Source organism: Apodemus sylvaticus, chromosome 7, assembly GCF_947179515.1.
Source record: "Apodemus sylvaticus chromosome 7, mApoSyl1.1, whole genome shotgun sequence".
Classification (NCBI taxonomy): domain Eukaryota; kingdom Metazoa; phylum Chordata; class Mammalia; order Rodentia; family Muridae; genus Apodemus; species Apodemus sylvaticus.
This window is the reverse complement of record NC_067478.1, coordinates 3149747-3172400: the sequence shown is the minus strand read 5'-3', so window position 1 is coordinate 3172400 and position 22654 is coordinate 3149747. Positions and strand designations below refer to the sequence as shown.

At 45.9% G+C, this 22654-nt stretch overlaps 1 protein-coding gene across 2 annotated transcripts in view; it reads left to right on the top strand.

Annotated features, from left to right (window-relative positions):
• The window catches only part of Ctnnb1 (catenin beta 1), a 29139-nt gene extending 7715 nt beyond the window's left edge, over window positions 1–21424 (top strand). Inside the window, exons 2-16 of one of the 2 annotated variants that reach the window (XM_052186953.1) lie at window positions 10971–11031; window positions 11322–11549; window positions 11719–11972; window positions 12085–12323; window positions 12405–12606; window positions 13660–13804; window positions 16189–16292; window positions 16370–16708; window positions 16862–17020; window positions 18095–18214; window positions 18520–18670; window positions 18760–18881; window positions 19622–19682; window positions 20222–20442; window positions 20862–21424. In XM_052186953.1, the coding sequence (XP_052042913.1) occupies window positions 11019–11031; window positions 11322–11549; window positions 11719–11972; window positions 12085–12323; window positions 12405–12606; window positions 13660–13804; window positions 16189–16292; window positions 16370–16708; window positions 16862–17020; window positions 18095–18214; window positions 18520–18670; window positions 18760–18881; window positions 19622–19682; window positions 20222–20430 (2346 nt within the window). In that variant the 5' untranslated portion in view covers window positions 10971–11018 and the 3' untranslated portion in view covers window positions 20431–20442; window positions 20862–21424. Of the gene's footprint in view, window positions 1–10970; window positions 11032–11321; window positions 11550–11718; window positions 11973–12084; window positions 12324–12404; window positions 12607–13659; window positions 13805–16188; window positions 16293–16369; window positions 16709–16861; window positions 17021–18094; window positions 18215–18519; window positions 18671–18759; window positions 18882–19621; window positions 19683–20221 lie in introns of both variants that reach the window. The other variant, XM_052186952.1, reaches the window with a different exon arrangement.
• Window positions 21425–22654: the final 1230 nt, after the last annotated feature.

Below are 22654 nucleotides of genomic sequence, written 5' to 3'. Positions count from 1 at the left end.
TTTCATGTTTTAGTCCCCTTGCCCACTTGCTACAGTTGCGTAGAGCTTGGCTTAAGAGTCTGCCATACCTGGGCAAGCTCTCTACACCCTCAGCTCTGGCAGCTCTGGCTCTTTCCTTTATCCCTGGCCTGTGTTGGAGTGGCTGAGGTGAATGAAGGGCTAGTCTTTGAGCCTCCCTATTTGGTTCCTGCTCAGGATCCAGCTTTAAATAAATACTCTGATTTGCAAATATACCCTAGCCTTGATTTCTCTCCTGTCAATTCTTGGTTTTTCACCATAGTGCATTGCTAATAGACTTCTCAAGCAGTGAGTTGGAAACTGATCCTGCCTGTTCCCATTCCCAACTCACACTCTTATAACTGTGACTGTTCTCTCCTTTCATAACGTGTTCCAATTCTCTGCAAGGCTTATCCACTTTTCTCTCTGGTATATCCATCATTTTCTTGCTGAAGCTCTACCACCTTAGTGTGGGGCTTTCTGGCTTCTGAGGCCTTGTAGCTGATGCTTTTTTGTACATCAACTGCACGCACCACTCACCGCTTTGTTTACCCTGGGTCTCCTTCAGACTGAGGAAGCACTATGGCTTCGAGATCCTCACCCCTTGTTTGCTTTCAGCTAATGTTCCTGACAGTGAGATCTATAAATATCTTACACTGTTGAACCACCCTCCAGTCACACTTGTCTCAGTTCCTGCTCAGACCCATGGTCTGTGGTACTGGGAACTGTGCTTAGGCTGTCTTTTGATGGAGCTTTAGCTAACTGTGGCTGTTAGACACTTAGAGTGTAACTGCAAAACGAAAATCTTCAAAATTAAGCTTAAATGGCCACAGCCACTGATAAGTGATAGCTGTCCCCCAGATGGTGTCTTTAGATGGGCGCTATTTCCCTAGCAGACCTCATTGCTCGAGCTCTGGTATTTACCTTTCATCCCTCTGACATGGTTTTCTTCTCTATACTCAGTTTTGTTACTCCTGCACGCTGTGTTAGTGCCTGGTGTTACTGCCCAGGTCTGAGCTAAGGTGAGTCACCTGGCCCGCTGTTGTGCCTGCTTGACTGGTGTCCCTTCTTTCTTACAGGCTTGTGAATTATAGCAACAATAATCTGTCCTGTCACCAGTGCTGAGAACCAGCACAAGAGGGGCAGAGGCAGGCCAGGCTACCTAGCAAGTTTAGGTCACACAGTGAGACCCTGTCTAAGAGAAGAAAAATAAGACTCCCAATTATCCAGCAAATAAATTCACTCACTTTGTACTGCAGACTGGAGAACTTCCGTGATTGGTTTCAGCGCCATTTTGTTACACTCCACCCATCTCTTTTCAAATTAAACCACTGAGCTCAAAGTGTAGTTCCTAAAGGGTAACAGCTGTACCGTCTGTGGCCTTGCATAGAGTATTGAGTTTTCCTGCCCGTTTCTGCTCTGCTCCTTCATGGTGCCTCTTCCTGCTTAAAAGCTACCCTGCAGAAAGCCTGAAGCTCTTCAGCGGGACCATCCCCAGAACCTGTGGTGGTTGCTAAAATGTTTGCTGAATAGGTGAGGAATCTGTGTATCATATTTATGATGTTTGTGTCGTGAAACTGTTGTTGTTGATCACAAGATTGACAAAATAAAGCACCATGTTTGTTGGGGTGTTTGTTGATGTGCAGCTCCAGGTAACGAACGGTACACAATGTGACAAAGATGAGGGGCAAGTCTTCAAGTTCTTTGTAACAAAATAACAAAATGCAGACACATTCTCAGTAAAATATTTGCTTTCTGAAACACCTTAAATATCAGGGAACTTCATAGCTGCAAGGCTTGAAGTCCCATCTTAAGGAGCAGCTGCTGCTTGGGGTTTCTTGCCAGCACACTCCAAATTCCTTTTTTGGGTCCTTTGTTTGATTTTTAACCTTGTGTGTTACTACTTAGTGTTGCTTGTGAAGTCTGGGTTCTGATGGTTTGTCTTTACTGTCCTTTAAGGGTTAACATAAGTACCATGTGACACACTAAAAGTGCCATGCCAGGGTCCTGTATCATCTCTTCCTGGCTGTGGAGTTCTTGCTTAGCAAGCACAAGATGGACTCGTGTGGGGACACCTGAGCACACTTGCAGATCTTCTTGGTCGATCTTTAAAGATTTTAAAAGTCTTAACATATATTGAATCTGAATTTTGATTTATTACATACTTGATAGCCTGAAATACCTTTTCCCAAAAAAACTGTGTGGTTTTCCTAGGTCATTTCGCCCAGTTATATGTTCACGTAACCTGTTTTGAAGGTTCACATGTAAACAACTAAGAGATGACCTTCTTAGTAACCTGTTATCCCACTTAAACCCTTTCTTCCTCTTATTGTGGCTTAGTCCGTTTAATCAAAAAAAAAGTCACCTGCTGTTGTCCTTGGTGAGAATGTGATGAAGTGTCAGGTTGGCTGCTCCTTGCTCCTGCTTTGTGAGGTCAGAGCTGTGTTAGACACACAGAAAGTGAAGGTGAGAAATGAAGTTCTTGGGGTGCAAATCCACCTCCTTAGTATGGTGTTATCCATACTTCACAGAGTACATTTTATTTTCTGATAAGCATGTTAGTCTATCATATATTTGGGTTTAATATATGCTGCTCACTTTGTAGACTTAGACACTGAAGGTGAAGTTTCAGTCCCCTGAGGGCATGTCTTGAAAGCTTGAAACCAGAGTTCTGGTTTGTTTGATGGGGAAGAGAAACTTGTAACAAGTGCAGGTGAGGAAGATTTTTTTCATAAGGGAGGGAAAGTAAAACATTCAACTACTTCTGGAGTTCTGCCACTAACTGCCTATATTCTGGATGTGGAGATCATCTTGAAATGCAGTTTTGCCTTTCCTAGGCATGGAAGAGCCACACTGGAGTGTGCAGCACTGAGAAAGCTGGGCTGTGGGTACAGCTGCAGTTACCGTGGGGAATGGGAAGTTGGGTAGGATTTCTTTATCTGAAGTTCTGACCTAGCCAGCAAAAACTCTGGAGAAGCAAGAAGTAGGCTTGAATTTACAAGGCTGGGCACCTGACTTAGGCTACAGACAGATCAGGGTTTGAACTGAAAAGCGTAGTTTATTAGTTGGGAAACTCATAGAGTTCAAGGCTTGGTTACATCAGTAACAACTGGCTTTAAGAAAAACAGTGACAGTCCCCCCCCCCCCCCAAAGAGAGAATACAACTTTTGCTTTATGTTTTAGCAGTTTTGCCTTATGAACCAAGTTAGTAGTGCTTTCTGCATCTGCATAGAGGCCATGTAGTCAGTCACTTAACTTTTAGGCTTTTAATGCGCTGTCTCAGTATTTGGCTAACATAGAATAGGAGGTCCAATACAAGAATTTATTCTTGGGCATTTATTCAATTTTCCTATTTTGACACACACACAGGACACTGTTTCAAATTTGTATTGGTTCTGCAAGTTGTATGCAAAACCTATGTGTTTGCATGCTTGGTAATGTTGAAAACTTGCAGGGGAAGTCTTGTCTGATTGGCTACAGTAACTACTTTACTGGTCGACCTACTGTCTTTTCTTCTTACACCCTTTTCATCTCCCATGTGAACTCTGGGGTGGAGTCTTAAGCCTCTAGAGAGCTTGGGAAATTCTGATTCTAAAGTCACACTACTTGTTCAGTGGCTCCTGGTTTACTTGGAGTTTTATTCTGCATCTTCATTGATCCCCAGGCTGCTATGGTTCCCTGCCTGCATGAAGTTGGTCACCATGTAGTGCCTTTTCCAGATAGAGTGTATTCCCCTTTGTGCTTGACCACTTGCAGAGTACTTTGCCCGTACTTTGTCCAACTGGCTGCTGTTGCTGCCTGGGGGCGTGGGGGGGTGGTCCTATTGTAATACCAGTAACAAAAAATACTTAGTTTGTCCACTGGGTGAATATTAACATAGATTCTTTTTCAGTCCTGTGGATGTAGTTTACAGCCTTTTTGTTATACTGTGCAGGTGGAATGCCTCTGCTTCCTTTGTTGTTAACAAATGAGGTTTTAAAGTAGGAGATGTTAAGTGATAGACTTTGTGCTAGCTTTGCTTCTAGCCAGTTTGATGAGCCCTCTTGGCTGTGGTTGTCATCACCTTTCTAACTGGTCATCTGAGACAGACAGACAGACGGCCTTAACTGTTCTTATTGCTCAATTCTGGTTTTTTTCTTTGAAATATTGTTTCTTGTTGTGGTGTGTCTTTGTAAAGATTCTTTTGTCCTGTTCCTTGTGTGCTGTGTATTTTTGCCTTTAATCATGTTTCCAGTATGCTATTTTAAAAATTACCATATGGGTAGTAGGGTACTGTCTAACATTTTAACTGGTGTGTGTGTGTGTGTGTGTGTGTGTGTGTGTGTGTGTGTGTGTGTGAATGAATGAGGGTGTGCCACATCCTTTATGCTTTCTGATGGGTGTCAGTTTTAACACATATCTGATGGCTACATTAGTTTGATTTTTACTTTTTAGTGGTGTCTGATGGAATGTAGATGTGGGTTTACTGTAGAGAGAGAGAGGTACAGGTGAAAACGGCTTTTAGCGTGACGAGGCAGCCTCTTGAACGCTTTGTCAAGTCTTCTAGCTCTGTCCAGGTGGTTGGAAGACTTGCTTTCCATTTCTGTCTGCCTTTGTGGAAAATGAGAATAAATTTTCAGTGCCTCAGAAGCATGAGCATGTAAGTCAGTCTTACTTTCATGAAGCATAGGCATGCTGGCAGGCGCTGAGGGAGCTCAGGGAGGCACAAGTGTTGGAGTGGCTTCCCCACATCAGCTTCGGGAGACAGAGGAAAGTGGTTTTATTTAAAGAGTGAGTACATTGAACTAACCAGGTTCTAGAGCTGGCACTTCCATCCGACAAGGCCCTTTGTAGTTAGAAAGCAAGATCTCCCAGTGCTCTGACTCGCACCCCTCTCCTGCCTGTTTGCTTTTTCTTGATGCTGTTGTGAATGGATTCCAATGGGTTTTTTTTTTTTTGCATATAATTGTAATGGTGACTTTTAAAATTATTATTATATTGAACCCTTATTAAATTATAAAACATACTTGATGGGCTTACAGGTGTTGCCCACCTTAAACATGGAGTTACTTGTTAAGAACTGGCTTTTCCCCTCAGGATGGCTCCATTTTAATAATTGTAAGCTTTAGAAGCACAGAGATTAAGTTTCAAAATAACATTGAGCTTTAATATTTATTTGAAATGCTAATGTATATTTTTTTGTTTGTATTTAGTTCTATGTAAGGTATAGATAATGCTGCACCAAAACATCCATGTACTCACTACAAATTAGTTTTATTCTTTGGATTTGTTTCCCCCCCCCCCCCCCAAGACCGGGTTTCTCTGTGTAGTCCTGGCTGTCCTGGGACTCATTCTGTAGACCAGGCTGGCCTCGAACTCAGAAATCAGCCTGCCTCTGTCTCCCAAGTGCTGGGATTAAAGGTGTGCACCACCACTGCCCGGCTTCTCACTACAAATTAGTAAGCGGTGATTTTTTTTTTTTTAACCTTAAAATAAAAACCTAAAACCTGCTAAAGAGCTGACACTGTCCTCACTGAAGCAGCTGGTGTGATGCCTACTGCTCTGTTTCTGTGTCTGTGAGCCTGATGAGCTGGACAGAAAAGATGCTTAAAAGACTTGTTAGTTGTTGAGAATTTCCTCTGTGGATATAATTAATACACTCTGATCCTGTTCACCCACAGTCCTCCTCCTCACTCCTTCCAGGCCTACCTGCCACCTCAGAAAACTCCAGATTTTATGTCCTCTTTGTTAATAGCCCATAGGTTCCAGTTTATGACACTCACATGCTCATAGGTGTGGGGCCATCCATTGTAATATGGCTGACCTACTACTGGAGTCCATTTTCTTTCAGAAACCCCACTCCCAGGCTAGAGAGATGGCTCAGCGGTTAAGAGCACTGACTGTTCTTTTGAAGGTCCTGAGTTCAAATCCCAGCATCCACATGGTGGCTCACAACCATCTGTAATGAGATCTAATGCTCTCTTCTGGAGTGTCTGAAGACAGCTACAGTGTACTTACATATAATAATAAATAAATCTTTTTAAAAAGAAAAAGAAAGAAATCCCACTCCCTCCCTGAGCGTTCATTAGCTCCTCAGCTCTGGGCTGGGGCTGTAGGGCCCATTTCCCATGCTTAGATGCTGGCTGATTGATGTCATGCTGGTGTCTGTTATTAAAAAGAATGTATTTTGTTGTATTTTTCTTTACTGTACACATGCAGTAGGCATGAGAGGGACAACTTGGGGAAGTTGGTCCTTTCCTGGGCCCTAGAGATGGAACTCAGGTTGCCAGGCTTGGTACCAAGTGCCTTTACCTATTGAGTCATCTTGCCAGCCCATGCTTGCTTTGCTTTGCTTTGCTTTGCTTGCTTGCTTGCTTGCTTTTTCTTTTCTTTTCTTTTCTTTTCTTTTCTTTTCTTTTCTTTTCTTTTCTTTTCTTTTCTTTTCTTTTCTTTCCTTCCTTCCTTCCTTCCTTCCTTCCTTCCTTCCTTCTTTCTTTCTTTCTTTTTTTCTTTCTTTCTTTTTAATAAGATATTCTAGGTGATGCTCATAAAGGACCATCTTAATATTTGTTGGCACTCGGAAGGGTTGGTTCTGTCTTGAGTACTCATTGGTGAGGCTGACAATAAATGCAAAGTTATAATTGTAAAATTGAAGTATGTGATTGTTTTAAATATGCATATTCAGAGACCTTAAGTATGGTGCATATATGTGCTTCATAAAAATAAAGTGCCAAAATCTAACAGACAAGACAGAACAAGTGTTGAGGTTTCAAGCAGGCTGAAGAAGCACTGCCAGGACGGGGATGGTGCTGGGAGATAGGCAGGATGGTAAATCACGCTGGGTCACAGTTGATCATGACAAGACCTTGGGAAGCAAATGACTTCTGTGGTGCCTTCTGTGGACTTGGTGTTAACTCACATTCTATCAGTTTTTGTAGCCATGTTGACTGAGTATCAGTCAGTGTTATTAAGCACAGCTTAAGTGTTCTTTTTATCTTTAAAACCCACAGTGCTGCTAGCATTTCTATTATCAGAATTAGCTAAGAAAATTTTTTCTATGTTAAGATGTCTATCATAATCTTGTATTAGAAGAATTGCACATGAGGAAGGACTAAGTATTCAACAGGAGGCAGGATTTAGTTCTTCTGTGGTCATTCACTATAGTACTGGCATTCATAGTTTTATAACTGTTGACATGCATGATTTTTATTTGACAAAAAACCTTTAGTGATAAATTTCATATAATACCAAAGTGTCATTAACTGCAGGATTGATGTTATAGAACTGACCAAAACAAAAACAAAAACAAAAAAAACAAAAAAAAAAACAAAAAAAACCCCAAATGTACTCGGAATGTCACTATGGTAAGGGGGGGGGTTGGGTGGTATAGTCATTATGGGGTAGCCAGTGTACTTCCTGTTTCTCAGCCATTTGTGTGCCTAAAATGTCTTAAGGGTACAATGTAAGGACATTTCATTCTGTGTGCTTTGGAAGAGTGGGGTCACTTCAGAAAGACTATCCTTAAAGAATATACAGCTGAAGAAGGTAAGCAGGGAAACCACAGAACTGTAGCTTACACCTCTGCTTTCAGACTTACACATTTAGTAAAGTTTTTTAAATCCTGGAAATAAATCCAAAGGTTATGACATTCCGGAATTAGAGCAGTGTTTTCTTTAAATGATTGGATTTGTTCTTGTGTACATTTTTTTAAAAATGAATTGTTGGCATGTGGTTTTATAATGTATGTGCTTTATGCAGTGATCTTATCCATAGTTAATAATAATTCAAAATTCTTACAGGATGAATAAGGTAATTTTATCCTAATGGGAACTTGGAAAATAACCGTAGTGTAAATCTATACTAGTTCTATGAGAGGCATATATACATAAAGTCAGGTGATCTTTGAGTTCATAGATAACTAGAAAAGTAAAACATACATTTAGAGAGCAAGAAGAAAAATACACAAAGATAAATTTGTACAGATTCCTTAGACTACTGCGTAAGTAGATGCAGGAGAAGCTGTGAGCCACACATCTCCTCTGGAGATGAGACACTGTGGTCAGCTGTGCTCACTGTGACCAGGTGAGCCACTTAGACTTAGGCAAGTTCTTCTGCAGCTGTGGGTTTTCTGAAACCTTGATTTGGTTACTGGATCCATCATCATTTTCTTCTATGTCTGAGGTCTTTCCCTATAGTGTTTCAGGAGTATTTTGCAACTTCAGTTAATATTTTTTTTTTTTTTTCCGAGACAGGGTTTCTCTGTATAGCCTTGGCTGTCCTGGAACTCCCTCTGTAGACCAGGCTGGCCTCGAACTCAGAAATCCACCTGCCTCTGCCTCCCAGAGTGCTGGGATTACAGGCGTGCGCCACTATCGCCCGGCGCTGTTTTTGTTTCTAAGTTTCATAGGAATACCAGGTTAAAGTATTTGTGGTATCCCTTACCCCATTTTAAAAGCTCTATCTGTTTTTGCAGAGCTTACATTTTTTGAGTTTTTCTTTTGCTATTGAAGAGTCTCCCACAGAGGCGTTACATGAATTACATGGTTCCCTTCAGAAATGGGAAATTGTGACCTATATGATTATGGACCCTTAAGACATTGGCAGGTGTGCTTGGCAGGGTATCGGCAGCCTTTGCCTGGAAGTTGCCAATGAGAAAAAAAGCAGTCGCCTTTTGGACAAGGCCCTGCTTCTCTTCTGGGTAGACTGGCCAGGGTAGTGGTGGTGTTTTGGTGAATGGTGCTTAGAATTCTTCCATTTTTGAATCTTTCTACAAAAGAAATTCTTTGATCTGCATGTTGCTGCTTAAAACTGTCGGCTCTCTTTTATCCTGTTTTCATTCTACTTGTGGGCAGGCATTTGTCCTCCACTCTCCAGGGCCACCGTGCAGAGCAGGGATGGTTTTCAGGTACCGTGAAGGGTGCTTTGTTAGGTGCTAAGACTGTATGCTAATGGATTGTGTGTTCAGGACTCTTAACATGCAGGTACTGAGTTTAGAACATTAGCTTTTCCCCCATAAAATTATTATATATTGTGTCAGCCGTATACACCAGGCAAGAGGTGAGTGTTTGGGTCAAGACCACTAAGGCGGTAGCATGGGCAGTATGGAGCCTGTATGTAGTAGTGGCACTGCCTGGTCTCCTGACCTGTCTGTGTTGGCCGCATGGGAAGCTAGATACAGACAGGGTTCAAGTCCCCCTCTGCAAAGCTGCAGTGGGCCTGCACTTGCCTGAGGGCTGGGCACAGCAGCACTACCCAAGGTGAACAAAGCGCGGCCACACCCATTTCTCCATGCAGGAGTGTGGGCATCATTGTAGATTAAAGATGGAAAGTTACTGTGAACCCTGAAGAAGGGGCCCAACTTGTGCTTACCTGCTTTAGCCTGTGAGGAGTGGTGGAATCCAGATGTGGTGGTCCCAACTCAGGAGGGGGTGAGCAAGGCAGGAGTGCTAGTCTGGGCTTTAGAGTGAACAGTTTCTCAGAAAACAGGAAAGATAAGTGTGTTTTCTCTACCTAAACACTGGTCAGTATTTGGGGTTTCTAACTTCATTAAATGTTGAAAAACACCTTTGCGTGAATTGAAAATAAATTCATTTGTAGGAGTCTGTCGCAGATTTTTACCTGTCCGAGTACATTAGTGAAGAGAAGGCCTGTGATTGGACAGGGAAAGGGAGGTGGAGCTAGGGGCTGGAGACAAAGCCTCTCAGGAGAGAGAGAAGAGGAAGGAGAATGGAGGCGGACTTGAACCAGTATGGCTTGAACCAGCCCCGGGTAGTTATGACATCATAAGGTTAGAATAATTGGGATAAAGCTTTTATCATTATCAGTTGGCTCTGAAATAATTGTATTGGCATCTTGTAAATTAATAATTTATTGATACTTAAATCTGATTAGTTAAAGATAATGTTCAAGAGTTTTGATTTACTTGGTTACTAGAAAGTTAGACCATCAGTGGCGGAGGAATACTGTGGTCCAGGGACAAGCGAGCCAGACTCTGCAGGGCTAGCCGGAGAGAAGCTGGTGTAGTGATCTGCAGGGGGTTTGGGGGCTCCAGCCCCACTGGAGAGTTGGCGGGCAGAGAGACTACTGAGTTGAGATTACCCGGCTGGAGCCCTGTGGCCTGCCCGTGCCAGCACTAACGCGGGATCGTGCCAGCTTACTTTTTAAAAATTTCCCAAAACAGGAGTCCTTTCTGTGTCTTTATCCATTCACTGTTGATTGTACTCATTATTTTAACTGTGGTGCAGCCTGCTTGGGATAGACGTTAATGGAATCTGTTCATAGAGTGCCCAGAGGTCATGAACCTTAAGCTTCCATTTTATCCTTGGTGATTTGGTGGTTTTCTTGAATATTGTACAGAGCCAAAATGAAGACATAATTTAGATTAAAATTCACCAGTGGAAAATGTTACATTGTTGAGTCACAGGGGCATCCGTACCAATTGACATGGTGTGTACAACATTGTTTGAACTTAGACAAATCTTATTCACAAATGTACTTTTTTATTTGTGCTTCAAACTTTGACTTAAAGTAATCTTGTTTCTTAAATTGCATAAATCACCATTCTGACCTGGTAATTGTGTTATATCAGGAAAAACAATGGATTTGTTTAATAAAAATTGGGTGTTTTTTCTTTAAAAAAAAAAAAAACTCCACTGCCTCTTGACTGTTAGGATTTCCAAACAACTTGAAGGCATGCACAGCCCAGGATTTTAACTAGTGCTCCCTTGGCTGGCTTTCACTGGGAGGGGGGGGGATATTCTTTAGCGGCACCTTGTCCTTGTATCTACAATCTGTGTTCTACTGAGAGGAGCCACCTGGACATAACCCTGAGCTCAGTGGTGATGGGACCGTGGCTGGTGTGTATTTCATTGTAGGCCATGGTGAACTGGTTTTGGGGGGGTCTGGAGGGCTGGCATACTAATCAGGTAGCAGAGTCACAGTGACGGGTTAAATCAAGTTTAGGTTGTAATGAATGACTTGATGGGATTTTTCAGGGTATCTGAAGCTCAGCGCAAAACTGCTGTGACATCCCTGCGTGGACAATGGCCACTCAAGGTTTGTGATGCCCACTGTGATGATCTGCTTTCTAGCCACCTCACAGCCCCTGCTGCCTGGCCAGACGGCCTTTGTTCTCTTAGGCACGCTGCACTGGCTTGGTGAAATAATCAACAAGCCACCTAATGGGATCTAGTGAGTGGGTGATCCTGGAGCCCGAGTGCTATTAGGTCACCCTCACTGGCCTCACTCTGCTCCGTGGCTGCCTTTCCCACAGAATTCAATGTGTCATTGTCACAGATGTCTTCTTCAGGTAGCATTTCAGTGCACTAACTACTCTGTTTTTACAGCTGACCTGATGGAGTTGGACATGGCCATGGAGCCGGACAGAAAAGCCGCTGTCAGCCACTGGCAGCAGCAGTCTTACTTGGATTCTGGAATCCATTCTGGTGCCACGACCACAGCTCCTTCCCTGAGTGGCAAGGGCAATCCTGAGGAAGAAGATGTGGACACCTCCCAAGTCCTTTATGAGTGGGAGCAAGGCTTTTCCCAGTCGTTCACGCAAGAGCAAGTAGCTGGTAAAGCATTTGCATTTGGAAGCTAGTGTTAAGTTTCTGGCAGGGCTGTGGGACGGCTCAGACACAGCACAAGTGGGTGGAGGAAAGGCGGGGGCGGGGTGGGGTGGGGTGGGGGAGGTGGGCAGTGGAGTCTCACATGCCTAGTGAGTGTTGGATTTGCCTTTCCCAGATATCGACGGTCAGTACGCGATGACTCGGGCTCAGAGGGTCCGAGCTGCCATGTTCCCTGAGACCCTAGATGAGGGCATGCAGATCCCGTCCACGCAGTTTGACGCTGCTCATCCCACCAATGTCCAGCGCTTGGCTGAACCATCACAGATGCTAAAACATGCAGTTGTCAATTTGATCAACTATCAGGATGACGCAGAACTTGCCACACGTGCAATTCCTGAGCTGACAAAACTGCTAAATGATGAGGACCAGGTGAGCAGTGATGCAACTTGCTTTTCCGGTCACTTGAGGGGAGCTCTCGGGATGCCAGTGGCTGCCCCACATCGGGTCTTGGAAACTAACGTGCTTTCCATCCCTGTTCTAGGTGGTTGTTAATAAGGCTGCTGTCATGGTTCATCAGCTTTCCAAGAAGGAAGCTTCCAGACATGCCATCATGCGCTCACCTCAGATGGTGTCTGCCATTGTACGCACCATGCAGAATACAAATGATGTAGAAACAGCTCGCTGTACCGCTGGGACTCTGCACAACCTCTCTCACCATCGTGAGGGCCTGTTGGCCATCTTTAAGTCTGGTGGCATCCCAGCGCTGGTGAAAATGCTTGGGTAAGAGAACAGGGCCAGGGAACTTGAAGGTTGGAAGTGGAAGGGTGCTGGCATGGCTAACAGGTTCTCCTCTCGTCCCAGGTCACCAGTGGATTCCGTACTGTTCTACGCCATCACGACACTGCATAATCTCCTGCTCCATCAGGAAGGAGCTAAAATGGCAGTGCGCCTAGCTGGTGGGCTACAGAAAATGGTTGCTTTGCTCAACAAAACAAACGTGAAATTCTTGGCTATTACAACAGACTGCCTTCAGATCTTAGCTTACGGCAACCAAGAGAGCAAGGTAGAGTGGTGGAAGTTGTTCCCACAGAGTGTGGAGCCACTGAGTCCTCAGCACATACACACAGGCTCAAAGATGTGTGTCTCACCCTTTGCGTCTTTAAACACTGAATCTCTGTGTGTACAGTGTGGTGCTCTTAGCACTGGAGGGATGGGGACAGGCCTCCTGAGTGTTTACACTTGGGCAGAGAAGAGGGGCTGGGTGTACAAAGGAAATGGTGTTTTGAAGTCTGGTGGCAATCTTTGAGAAGTGAGGTGTTAGCTAGGAGGAGACAGTGAGGAGGACATCTACAGTCCTGAGGAAGAAGAGGGACGGTGTGCTAGAGAGCAGTTAAGAGACACAGTGTTGGACAGTTTGGGCTAAAGCTGTAGCTGGGCTGGGTGGATCCGGTGAGGCTTTGTTGGGCATACCAAAGTCCTGGAGATATGATCTTAAACACAGGCATGGGATGAGACCTGCCTGTGGGACCTGAAGGATGAGGGAGTGGGTATTCTGCAGTCTTAAGGCACACAACATAGAAGACCAGAGTCCGAAGCTATGGGCTTAGTACCCGTTTTTAACTGGCTGTCCGGACAGGACCTTCACCACTATCCCAGGCAACCCTGCTGCTTTTCATGGTCTTTCCTCAGTGTTCACTGTGGAGAGGTGGCCAGTTGAATTTTTTTTGTTTTGTTTTTTGTTTTGGCCTGCATGTCTGTCTGTCTGAGGGTATCAGATCAACTGGAACTGGATTTGCACAGTTTCAAGCTGCCATGTAGTAGGTTCTGGGACTTGAACCTGGGTTCTCTGGAAGAGCAGCCAGTGCTGTTCTTTTAACAGCTGAGCCATCTCTTTGACTTGAGCTGGTATATTCTCGAAAGAATGGTGGGTCTAAATTTGAGCAGAATTGTAGCACAGGAGTCACATACCTGGGACCCCCTTGGACTGGATCAGAAGGGTCCAGAGACACACTTAACTGCACGCTGGCTAAAGTTCTCACATGTACAGTAACTCGGTGATGGCACTGTTCTCTAGCATTTCCTGAGTCTCATGACTTACAGTTCCATCTCTCTCTAGCTGATCATTCTGGCCAGTGGTGGACCCCAAGCCCTAGTAAACATAATGAGGACCTACACTTACGAGAAGCTTCTGTGGACCACAAGCAGAGTGCTGAAGGTGCTGTCTGTCTGCTCTAGCAACAAGCCGGCCATTGTGGAAGCTGGTGAGTACTCAGATTCCGAGATCACTCACAAAACATGTTCTCTTGCCCCTGTGTTATTTTGCTTGTCAGAGACAACAGAAACACATTGCTCCATAAAGCTTGTTTCTGATTTTGATTTTGGTAATGTAAGGTTGGGCCTCACTGCAACCCTGTGAATACAGAGTACAGCTGAGTAGAGAAGTGGTTTGGTTTTGTTTTGTCTGAAATTTGTTGTTAAGGTGTTCTGTCAATGATAGAAAAGAAAATACATGGCTTATGTCCAAGCCTCTTGGTTTGGCCCAAGAAAGTCGTTTCAGCTCTGGCTTCCTTTCTTCAGTAAGAACTAACATCTGCCTAGGCTGTTGACCCAAGCTTCAGATCCCAATAGACACTGAAAATGATGAAGGCATTATGTAGAGGAAGGAGCTGGGGATGAGGCACAGGGTGGCGGCAACCATCTTTGGGCTGTTGGGGGCTTCAGGTTACTGACATAGTTGCTAACAGTGAAGCCATGGGCCTGGGAAAGGCAGGTGTGGCTTGTGTTCATGTGGAGTAAAGGGATGTTAGTTCTGCCAGGTTTTCCAGAACCTCTGTTGAGATTGTTTAAGTTTGTAGACTGATAAAGTCCATAGGTAGCTGGGATAGTTGGAGATGGAGGTGCGTGGAACCTTTTCCGATGCCCAGGTCGTTCTGATATGGATGTGTTTATATTGAATATACTTGAAGCAGCGTAATTGACACTATTACCACACATTCATCTTGAGAGCAGTGGGGAGGAAACTGGTTCCTACTTAATCTTGTGAAGATGAGCACAGTACACAAAGGCAGGTAGGTGCTGAGCTCAGTGCACAGGCCTGGACCCCAGCACTTGGGCAGCACTCTAGGACTAACTGGGTTATTTAGCAAGGCCTTGTCTCAGAATAGAACTGAGAAATGTGTTATGACAGCGTGGACAGTACATAACAATGACAGCTACTGAGGAGGCCACCCCAGAAAGGAGTGCAGCATCGCACTTTGGGGGAAGCAGCGACCTTGTTTTTCCTTGAGACATGTGAACTTGGGTGCTCTCTGGGTGGAGAGCGTTGTGTGGGCCATGTCTTAGAGCAAGGAGGACGTTGGTACAAACACAGCTTGAGCAGTTACCGGATCATAAGCAGGGCCTTACCTGGTGCACAGGAGTGACTACTGTGCTGTTTTGGTAACGCTATGGAGAACACTGCTAAAGGTCCTCAAGGTTGATGACTGAGGTGGTAGTCTCAGAGCAAGCTGTGTGCTCTGCAGTTTTGCTGAGCAGGAAAGTGGCTGCACAGTGGGAACCACTGAAGGAAATGCTGGCTTAGAAAAACCTAGCTAGTAAATAGAAGTCCTTGGTCTGCGGAAACAGTCCTAGTTCTTAGCAACCATGAGACTACAGGAGCAAACCAGAGAAGTTGTCTTTGGCAAGAACATTGGCAACTTGCAGGTTAAGTGGAACTGTCAGGTTCTTGCTAATGTGTTAACAAGGTTATTTAAGAAGGTGACATGCAGTTAGAAGGATATGGGGAAAGCCAGGCTAAGGGTGGGAAGCTGCCTGAGTTTATGACAGGAAGGAAGAGGGGTGTCTCAGAAGAGCATGATGGGTTATTACTACTGAGAATTGAGGTCTCCTAAGCTATTCTGGTGAGCACTTGGGGCAAGGTGCATGTTCTGAGAGTTGATAGTTGTATAAAGTAACCAGCCATTTACCACGGGCTCAGCCCAGGTACTGCCACCATCTGGGAGCAAGTCAGGAAGGTAGACTGAATTATAGCTGTGACAAATAAGTCTAATTAGTCAGGTTTGAGGACACAAAGTAAGTGTGAAGGACGACCAAGGAGGTAACTGGGTCTGTCTCTCATTCAGAAGTGACTTCAGTTGAAGAAGGGGGTGTGTTTTACGTGGCTTGTTACGTGGACTGTCACTGTTGCCCAGGCTATTTGTAAACTCAGGCTTAAGTAGTCCTGACTGAGCAGTGCAGCTTACCTGACTCCTGAGTCCCAGGGCGTCTACCAGTAGGTTTACATCTGTACTTCAAGACTTGCGGGCATTGCCTTCCTACTCACATGACTTAATGACTTGAGGACTACAGTGTTTTCCTCTGTACACACCATGTGATGGTCAGCACAGCATGCACAAACTGCTGTCATTCCGGAAGTAGCTGAATGAAAGGAGTTGGTAGGAATGTTATTTGCAGGTGAAACTTTCCCCAACCTTAGAAGGATATAGCAGCCATTTGACATGAGTTATCTTTGGCAAAGTAGACTAGAAAAGCTGTGACATTCTAGAAAACTGAAGGAAATGAAGTTCTTGGAGGAGGTGAGGAGGCTTTTCGAGTCAAGGGATACTGTGAGGGCTAACAGGCCTGCCTTTGATGTCTGACTTTGCAGGTGGGATGCAGGCACTGGGGCTTCATCTGACAGACCCGAGTCAGCGACTTGTTCAGAACTGTCTTTGGACTCTCAGAAACCTTTCAGATGCAGCGACTAAGCAGGTACGCTGTGCACAAGTTGCTGCATTGGTGCCAGGGTCTCCATGAGCCCTGAACTCATCCTGTTTTTATCTCAACAGGAAGGAATGGAAGGCCTCCTGGGGACTCTAGTGCAGCTTCTGGGTTCTGATGATATAAATGTGGTCACCTGTGCGGCTGGAATTCTCTCTAACCTCACTTGCAATAATTACAAAAACAAGATGATGGTGTGCCAAGTGGGTGGCATAGAGGCTCTTGTGCGCACTGTCCTTCGTGCCGGTGACAGGGAGGACATCACTGAGCCTGCCATCTGTGCTCTTCGTCACCTGACCAGCCGGCATCAGGAAGCTGAGATGGCCCAGAATGCTGTTCGCCTTCATTATGGACTACCTGTTGTGGTTAAACTCCTGCACCCACCATCCCACTGGCCTCTGATAAAGGTGAACTGTCAGCCGGGCGCATTGCTGGGATGGAGATCGTCTGTTGGGATGGACGCATGGCTGGGAGTGGGTGTGGGGCCTGGAGGAGCGTCTGTTTACTCAGCCAGTGCTGCTGTGCCTTGTTGTGCTGTCTACTAATTCCTTCCTCTGCAGGCAACTGTCGGACTGATTCGGAACCTTGCCCTTTGCCCAGCAAATCATGCACCTTTGCGGGAACAGGGTGCTATTCCACGGCTAGTTCAGCTGCTTGTGCGAGCGCATCAGGACACCCAACGGCGCACCTCCATGGGTGGAACACAGCAGCAGTTTGTGGTAGGTAGATCTGAGTGACACGTGGCTGTTGTAAAGGGATGGGGTGAACACTGTTTTCGTGTGTTGTCTCTACCTCCCCATCCCTGCTAATGACTGGAAAAACCTAACCTGTGTCTAGTTTCCAGAGACACTGTGATAAGCTCTGGTGATGTTTCCCAGGTTAGCCTTAAAAAGAGACGTGCAATGTACTTGAATGTTAGATCTTGAATGCATGTGCCAGTGTGGGAAATCTACCTCAGCCATGTTTGTACCCAAATCAGACAACAAGAGTAAGCCTGTCACAGTGGGTTTCAGAGCCCATTCTGCTGGTGGTTTTGTGCGTTTGCTCGTTATTATTGTTTCCGGCCCTCTCCATAGGATGGCCTCCTTCTCAGTTACTGTGCTGCCGCCTGTCTAGTCTGTGAACAAAATACTGTGTCCTCATAGAAATCGAGTTGACTGTAATAGCAGAGTCAAAACATAGTTTAGTTTAGAAAGCAAATACACAGATGCTGACTGGTCTCTGGGCAATCCCCTGGCCGCTCAATGGGATTCTAGCTGTAGGAATAAAGCTGAGGGAAGTTCTCACCAGATACACGTGAGAAATAGAGAAGTGGAAAGAACCATTGGAATGGCCCACATTCACCACCTCTGACTCCATGAGTGAGAAAGCTGCCAACTCTGGGGTTTGAAGGACAGGGAAGCCGAGCAGTCACTGTCCTCACTACCTGTGGAAGCTCAAGGCTCTTGTGCAAACGTTGTTGATATTTACACTGTTCCTGTGGTCACCCTTGGGTGCTGAAGCTCATCCTGTAGGGTGCGTGCTGAGTCTTGGAAAGTAATAGACAGGGCAGGCTGCACTTGGCCCAGGTGCGGGCTTTTGTCTAGCTGCATTTGATATGTGGTTGGTTGAATCTGCAGATGTGGAAGTTACAGCACAGGAGAGCTGCTCACTCCGTACATGGTGCTGTGCAGGAGAAGGCCTGCTGTAGGAGCCTTCCGTGACAGTGGACGGGAGGAACCCTCCAGTCCTGAGCACTGGGCACCTGCTGCTCAGAGTGATGGCCAGCTTGTTAACTGCTTTTCTCCTCCTAGGAGGGTGTCCGCATGGAGGAGATAGTTGAAGGGTGTACTGGAGCTCTCCACATCCTTGCTCGGGATGTTCACAACCGGATTGTAATCCGAGGACTCAATACCATTCCATTGTTTGTGCAGGTACGTTGACTTCAGTGACTGCCTTCCAGACTTGAGTCCCTAAACACAGAGGATTAGAGACCAGAAGCCTCTCCTTTTTAGTCAAGAGCATTGCTACTACAGCCTTAGGGGAGGCGAGGCCAGAGGACAATTCTAGAAATCCTTTATGTCAGAGCAGCCTTCTCCTGGGAACACAGATTAGCAAGCATGAACATAGCCAAGTGGGTGCTGCGGACACTCTGCATTGGTCAACTTTGTACCACAGTTAGGCACATGCCATGCTTTACTTTGGGTTTAAAGGTCTTGTTTCTATGTTTTTTCCATAGTTGCTTTATTCTCCCATTGAAAATATCCAAAGAGTAGCTGCAGGGGTTCTCTGTGAACTTGCTCAGGACAAGGAGGCTGCAGAGGCCATTGAAGCTGAGGGAGCCACAGCTCCCCTGACAGAATTACTCCACTCCAGGAACGAAGGCGTGGGTAAGCAGGGGCGCAGTCCGTTAGTCAGTTGCCTGTGCACTGGGGCTGGGCCTGGCTATTCTCAAGGGCTCTTTTCGTTCCTATTCCAGCAACATACGCAGCTGCTGTCCTATTCCGAATGTCTGAGGACAAGCCACAGGATTACAAGAAACGGCTTTCAGTCGAGCTGACCAGTTCCCTCTTCAGGACAGAGCCAATGGCTTGGAATGAGGTAGGCCAGCATTGCGCGACTCCGTGCTTTAACTGAGCTCTAACTGCAGCTAGCATGAGCACAGTCTCCCTCAGAACTCACAGGAGCACAGGTGAGATAGGGCTCTGAGTCTTCCAAGGTAATCTGCTGAGCAGTTATTGAGAGTCAGTTTATCAATATGCTGTTTTTTATACAGTCTGCTTTTCTTTGAATTTGTTAGTAATTTGTCCTCAGTACAGATAGTCTTTGAATCACTGTTTCTAGTAAACCTCTCTAGAAGTCTGTTTTAAATACCCCCACAGTTCCCAGCTAGAGCCCGTAGTCCCCTACAGTTCCCAATATTCAGTGTGTGATGCTTGGCTCGCTGAGTGCAACCTTGGGTTTCAGGATGTGAGACAGTAGCATCATGACAAGTTCTGACTTGAGCCCTTGCCATTCTTTGCCCACTGCGTCCTGATGCCTGTTCCTGTTCCCATCCTCACAGCTGCCTCTGTCTGGATAATGGCAGCTTTGGTATTCCAGATACTCCTGCTCAGACTACCATTTCCACTGTGCACTCGGTGTCGGAGCAGCCTGTCGGTGTTTATTGCTGTGCCTGTATCCTTGGAACAGCCATGTCTCTCATACCCACCACATGTACTCACTCAGCGAGGGAATGCTTTAATGCTACCTGCGGTTTGAGGTCTCTGTATTCTGAGATCTTATAAACACTTAGGTGTGGTTTTTGAAAGTTTATGTCTTTTCTGTACCATTTTATGTAGACTGCTGATCTTGGACTGGACATTGGTGCCCAGGGAGAAGCCCTTGGATATCGCCAGGATGGTATGTCGTAAAGCCCTTGTCCACACCTGGGAACCTGGGTTGGAGGAAGTGGTGGCTGCACTTAGGATGGTCCCTGAATTCTAGAGTCAGCAGCAACATGGAGAACAGAATGGGGTGGGGTGGATGGGGAGGGGTCGTCTAGGGTCATAGCTGATCCATCAAAGCTTTTTGAAAAATTACCCAAATTTGAGCAGCAGAAGGTGCTACAGTCATCACTCTATCCCAGAGACTTTCTCCAAGGAGCTGTGGAACTCCTTGGCTTCTCACCTGATCTGTGACAGGCAGATCAGACTTTTCTATTCTCAGGAGGTCAGACACAGTAAGCTGCTACTGCCGCTTCATGTTCTGCCAGGGTCAGATTCAAGTGCTGAAGGCACACTGCTGCTGCTGTGTGGTAGATAGTCTCAGGAACTGTGTGAAGCCTGTAATTACCTAGAAGAGGAGCCTAGAAAGCAGTGTTCTGGCAGGATGTCCTTATCACAGCTAATCAGTCTCTGCCCTTTCCCTTGCCCATCTTGTGGATACCCTGACTCCTGCAGATCCCAGCTACCGTTCTTTTCACTCTGGTGGATACGGCCAGGATGCCCTGGGGATGGACCCTATGATGGAGCATGAGATGGGTGGCCACCACCCTGGTGCTGACTACCCGGTAGATGGGCTGCCTGACCTGGGACATGCCCAGGACCTCATGGACGGGCTACCCCCAGGGGACAGCAATCAGCTGGCCTGGTTTGATACTGACCTGTAAATCGCCCTTTAGGTAAGAAAGCTTGTAAAAGCCAGTGTGGGTGAATACTTTACTCTGCCTGCAGAACTCCAGAAAGACTTGGTAGGGTGGGAATGGTTTTAGGCCTGTTTGTAAATCTGCCACAAAACAGATACATACCATACCTTGGAAGGAGATGTTCATGTGTGGAAGTTTCTCACTTTGACGTATTTGCCACAGCTTTTGCAGCATTACACTCAGATGAGTAACATTTGCTGTTTTCAACATTAATAGCAGCCTTTCTCTCTATACAGCTGTATTGTCTGAACTTGCATTGTGATTGGCCTGTAGAGTTGCTGAGAAGGCTCGAGGGGTGGGCTGGTATCTCAGAAAGTGCCTGACACACTAACCAAGCTGAGTTTCCTATGGGAACAGTCGAAGTAAACTTTTTGTTCTGGTCCTTTTTGGTCGAGGAGTAACAATACAAATGGATTTGGGGAGTGACTCACGCAGTGAAGAATGCACACGAATGGATCACAAGATGGCGTTATCAAACCCTAGCCTTGCTTGTTCTTTGTTTTAATATCTGTAGTGGTGCTGACTTTGCTTGCTTTTATTTTTTTGCAGTAACTGTTAGTTTTTAAGTAGTGTTATGTTCTAGTGAACCTGCTACAGCAATTTCTGATTTCTAAGAACTGAGTAATGGTGTAGAACACTAATTCATAATCACGCTAATTGTAATCTGGAGACGTGTAACATTGTGTAGCCTTTTGTATAAATAGACAGATAGAAATGGTCCGATTAGTTTCCTTTTTAATATGCTTAAAATAAGCAGGTGGATCTATTTCATGTTTTTGAACAAAAACTTTATCGGGGATACGTGCGGTAGGGTAAATCAGTAAGAGGTGTTATTTGAGCCTTGTTTTGGACAGTATACCAGTTGCCTTTTATCCCAAAGTTGTTGTAACCTGCTGTGATACAATGCTTCAACAGATGCGGTTATAAAAATGGTTCAGAATTAAACTTTTAATTCATTCGCTTGTGTCATTTTGTTTGTTTGTCACGAGATGGCTGCTGGGGGCAGTGAAGGCATCCAGCTTGCCCAGGGGAAGGGGCGCCAGCGGGGTGCCCAGGCTGGCAGGGTAGAGACGACCAAGTCTGGATGGGAGTGCTCAGTGACCCTGAGCAATGTCACAACAAAACCCAGGCAAACCAGAGGAAGGAAGCGTGTTGTTGTAGGACTTGAATGTGTCACTGGCTGGCTGCGCTCTTACGAAATGACTGTCGTCACTTCTGACCAAAGGGCTGAGCAAGCCTGTGTAACCAGTCCTCCTCCAGCTCGCCGTCTTACCCAGGTACTAGGCAGGCACTTCCTGCAGTAGTCTCTGCACTACACTGAACAGTCGCTAAAGCGGGAGGCTGCCTTGGCCCTCCCAGGCTGGTGCCGTCCCACTGCAGCAGGGAAGCTCTGCCTGGGGTGGACTCCAGCACCATTGCCAATGTGGCTTGCGTGGAGAGGGCAGTCCTCCTATTCCTTTGAACCAAAACCATATTTATCTGATCTTAAGACCAAAATGGGCTGCCTTCCCTGTGGCCTGCCAGATGATCTGTCATTTTGATGGTGAGTCTGTCAAGCAGGCTTTGTACATTTCCTACAAAGAACTGTTGTTACAACTCAAAAAGTGAGAATGTGTTGTGCTTTAGAGAGCTATTTGGTTTCCTGGGTTTTAAGATTGTGCCTGTTAAATTCATAGGAGGAGGAGGGTCCTGTGAGGAAGTCCTCCGAGATGCCCCACTGGGGTCAAGGTAACAGGGTAGAGCTTTACTGCAGTCACCCTTTTTATGTGAGGGGCCACAGCAGGGTGTTCTGTACGGCGGTAGTTCTGGTTCATCCCCAGAAGCACAAGGATGACATAGAGCCAAGTGCTACCTGCAGAGGTGGCAAAGGGACAGATGCAGGTAGGTGCTGTCTGGGATGCAGGCACACCTCCTGGGCAGTGTGGAGGTCTGTGGGAAAACAAGCACTGTACTCTACTAGCACCGCTCCAGTGCACTCAGTAGGGCAGCATCCGTGTACCTCACAGAAGGCATGCCTGGGGGGTGAGGTACACGGGATGCTGGCAGGCCCCCACACTGCTGAAATGCTTGCTGTAGGGGGGAGCTCCTAAACAGCTGTGCCCCCAGTTCTGACACATGTGCAAGGGAAGGGAAGAGAGGACTCTCCAGAGGGGGCATTCTGACTGCAGGCAGCTCCAGTTTTGAGCTG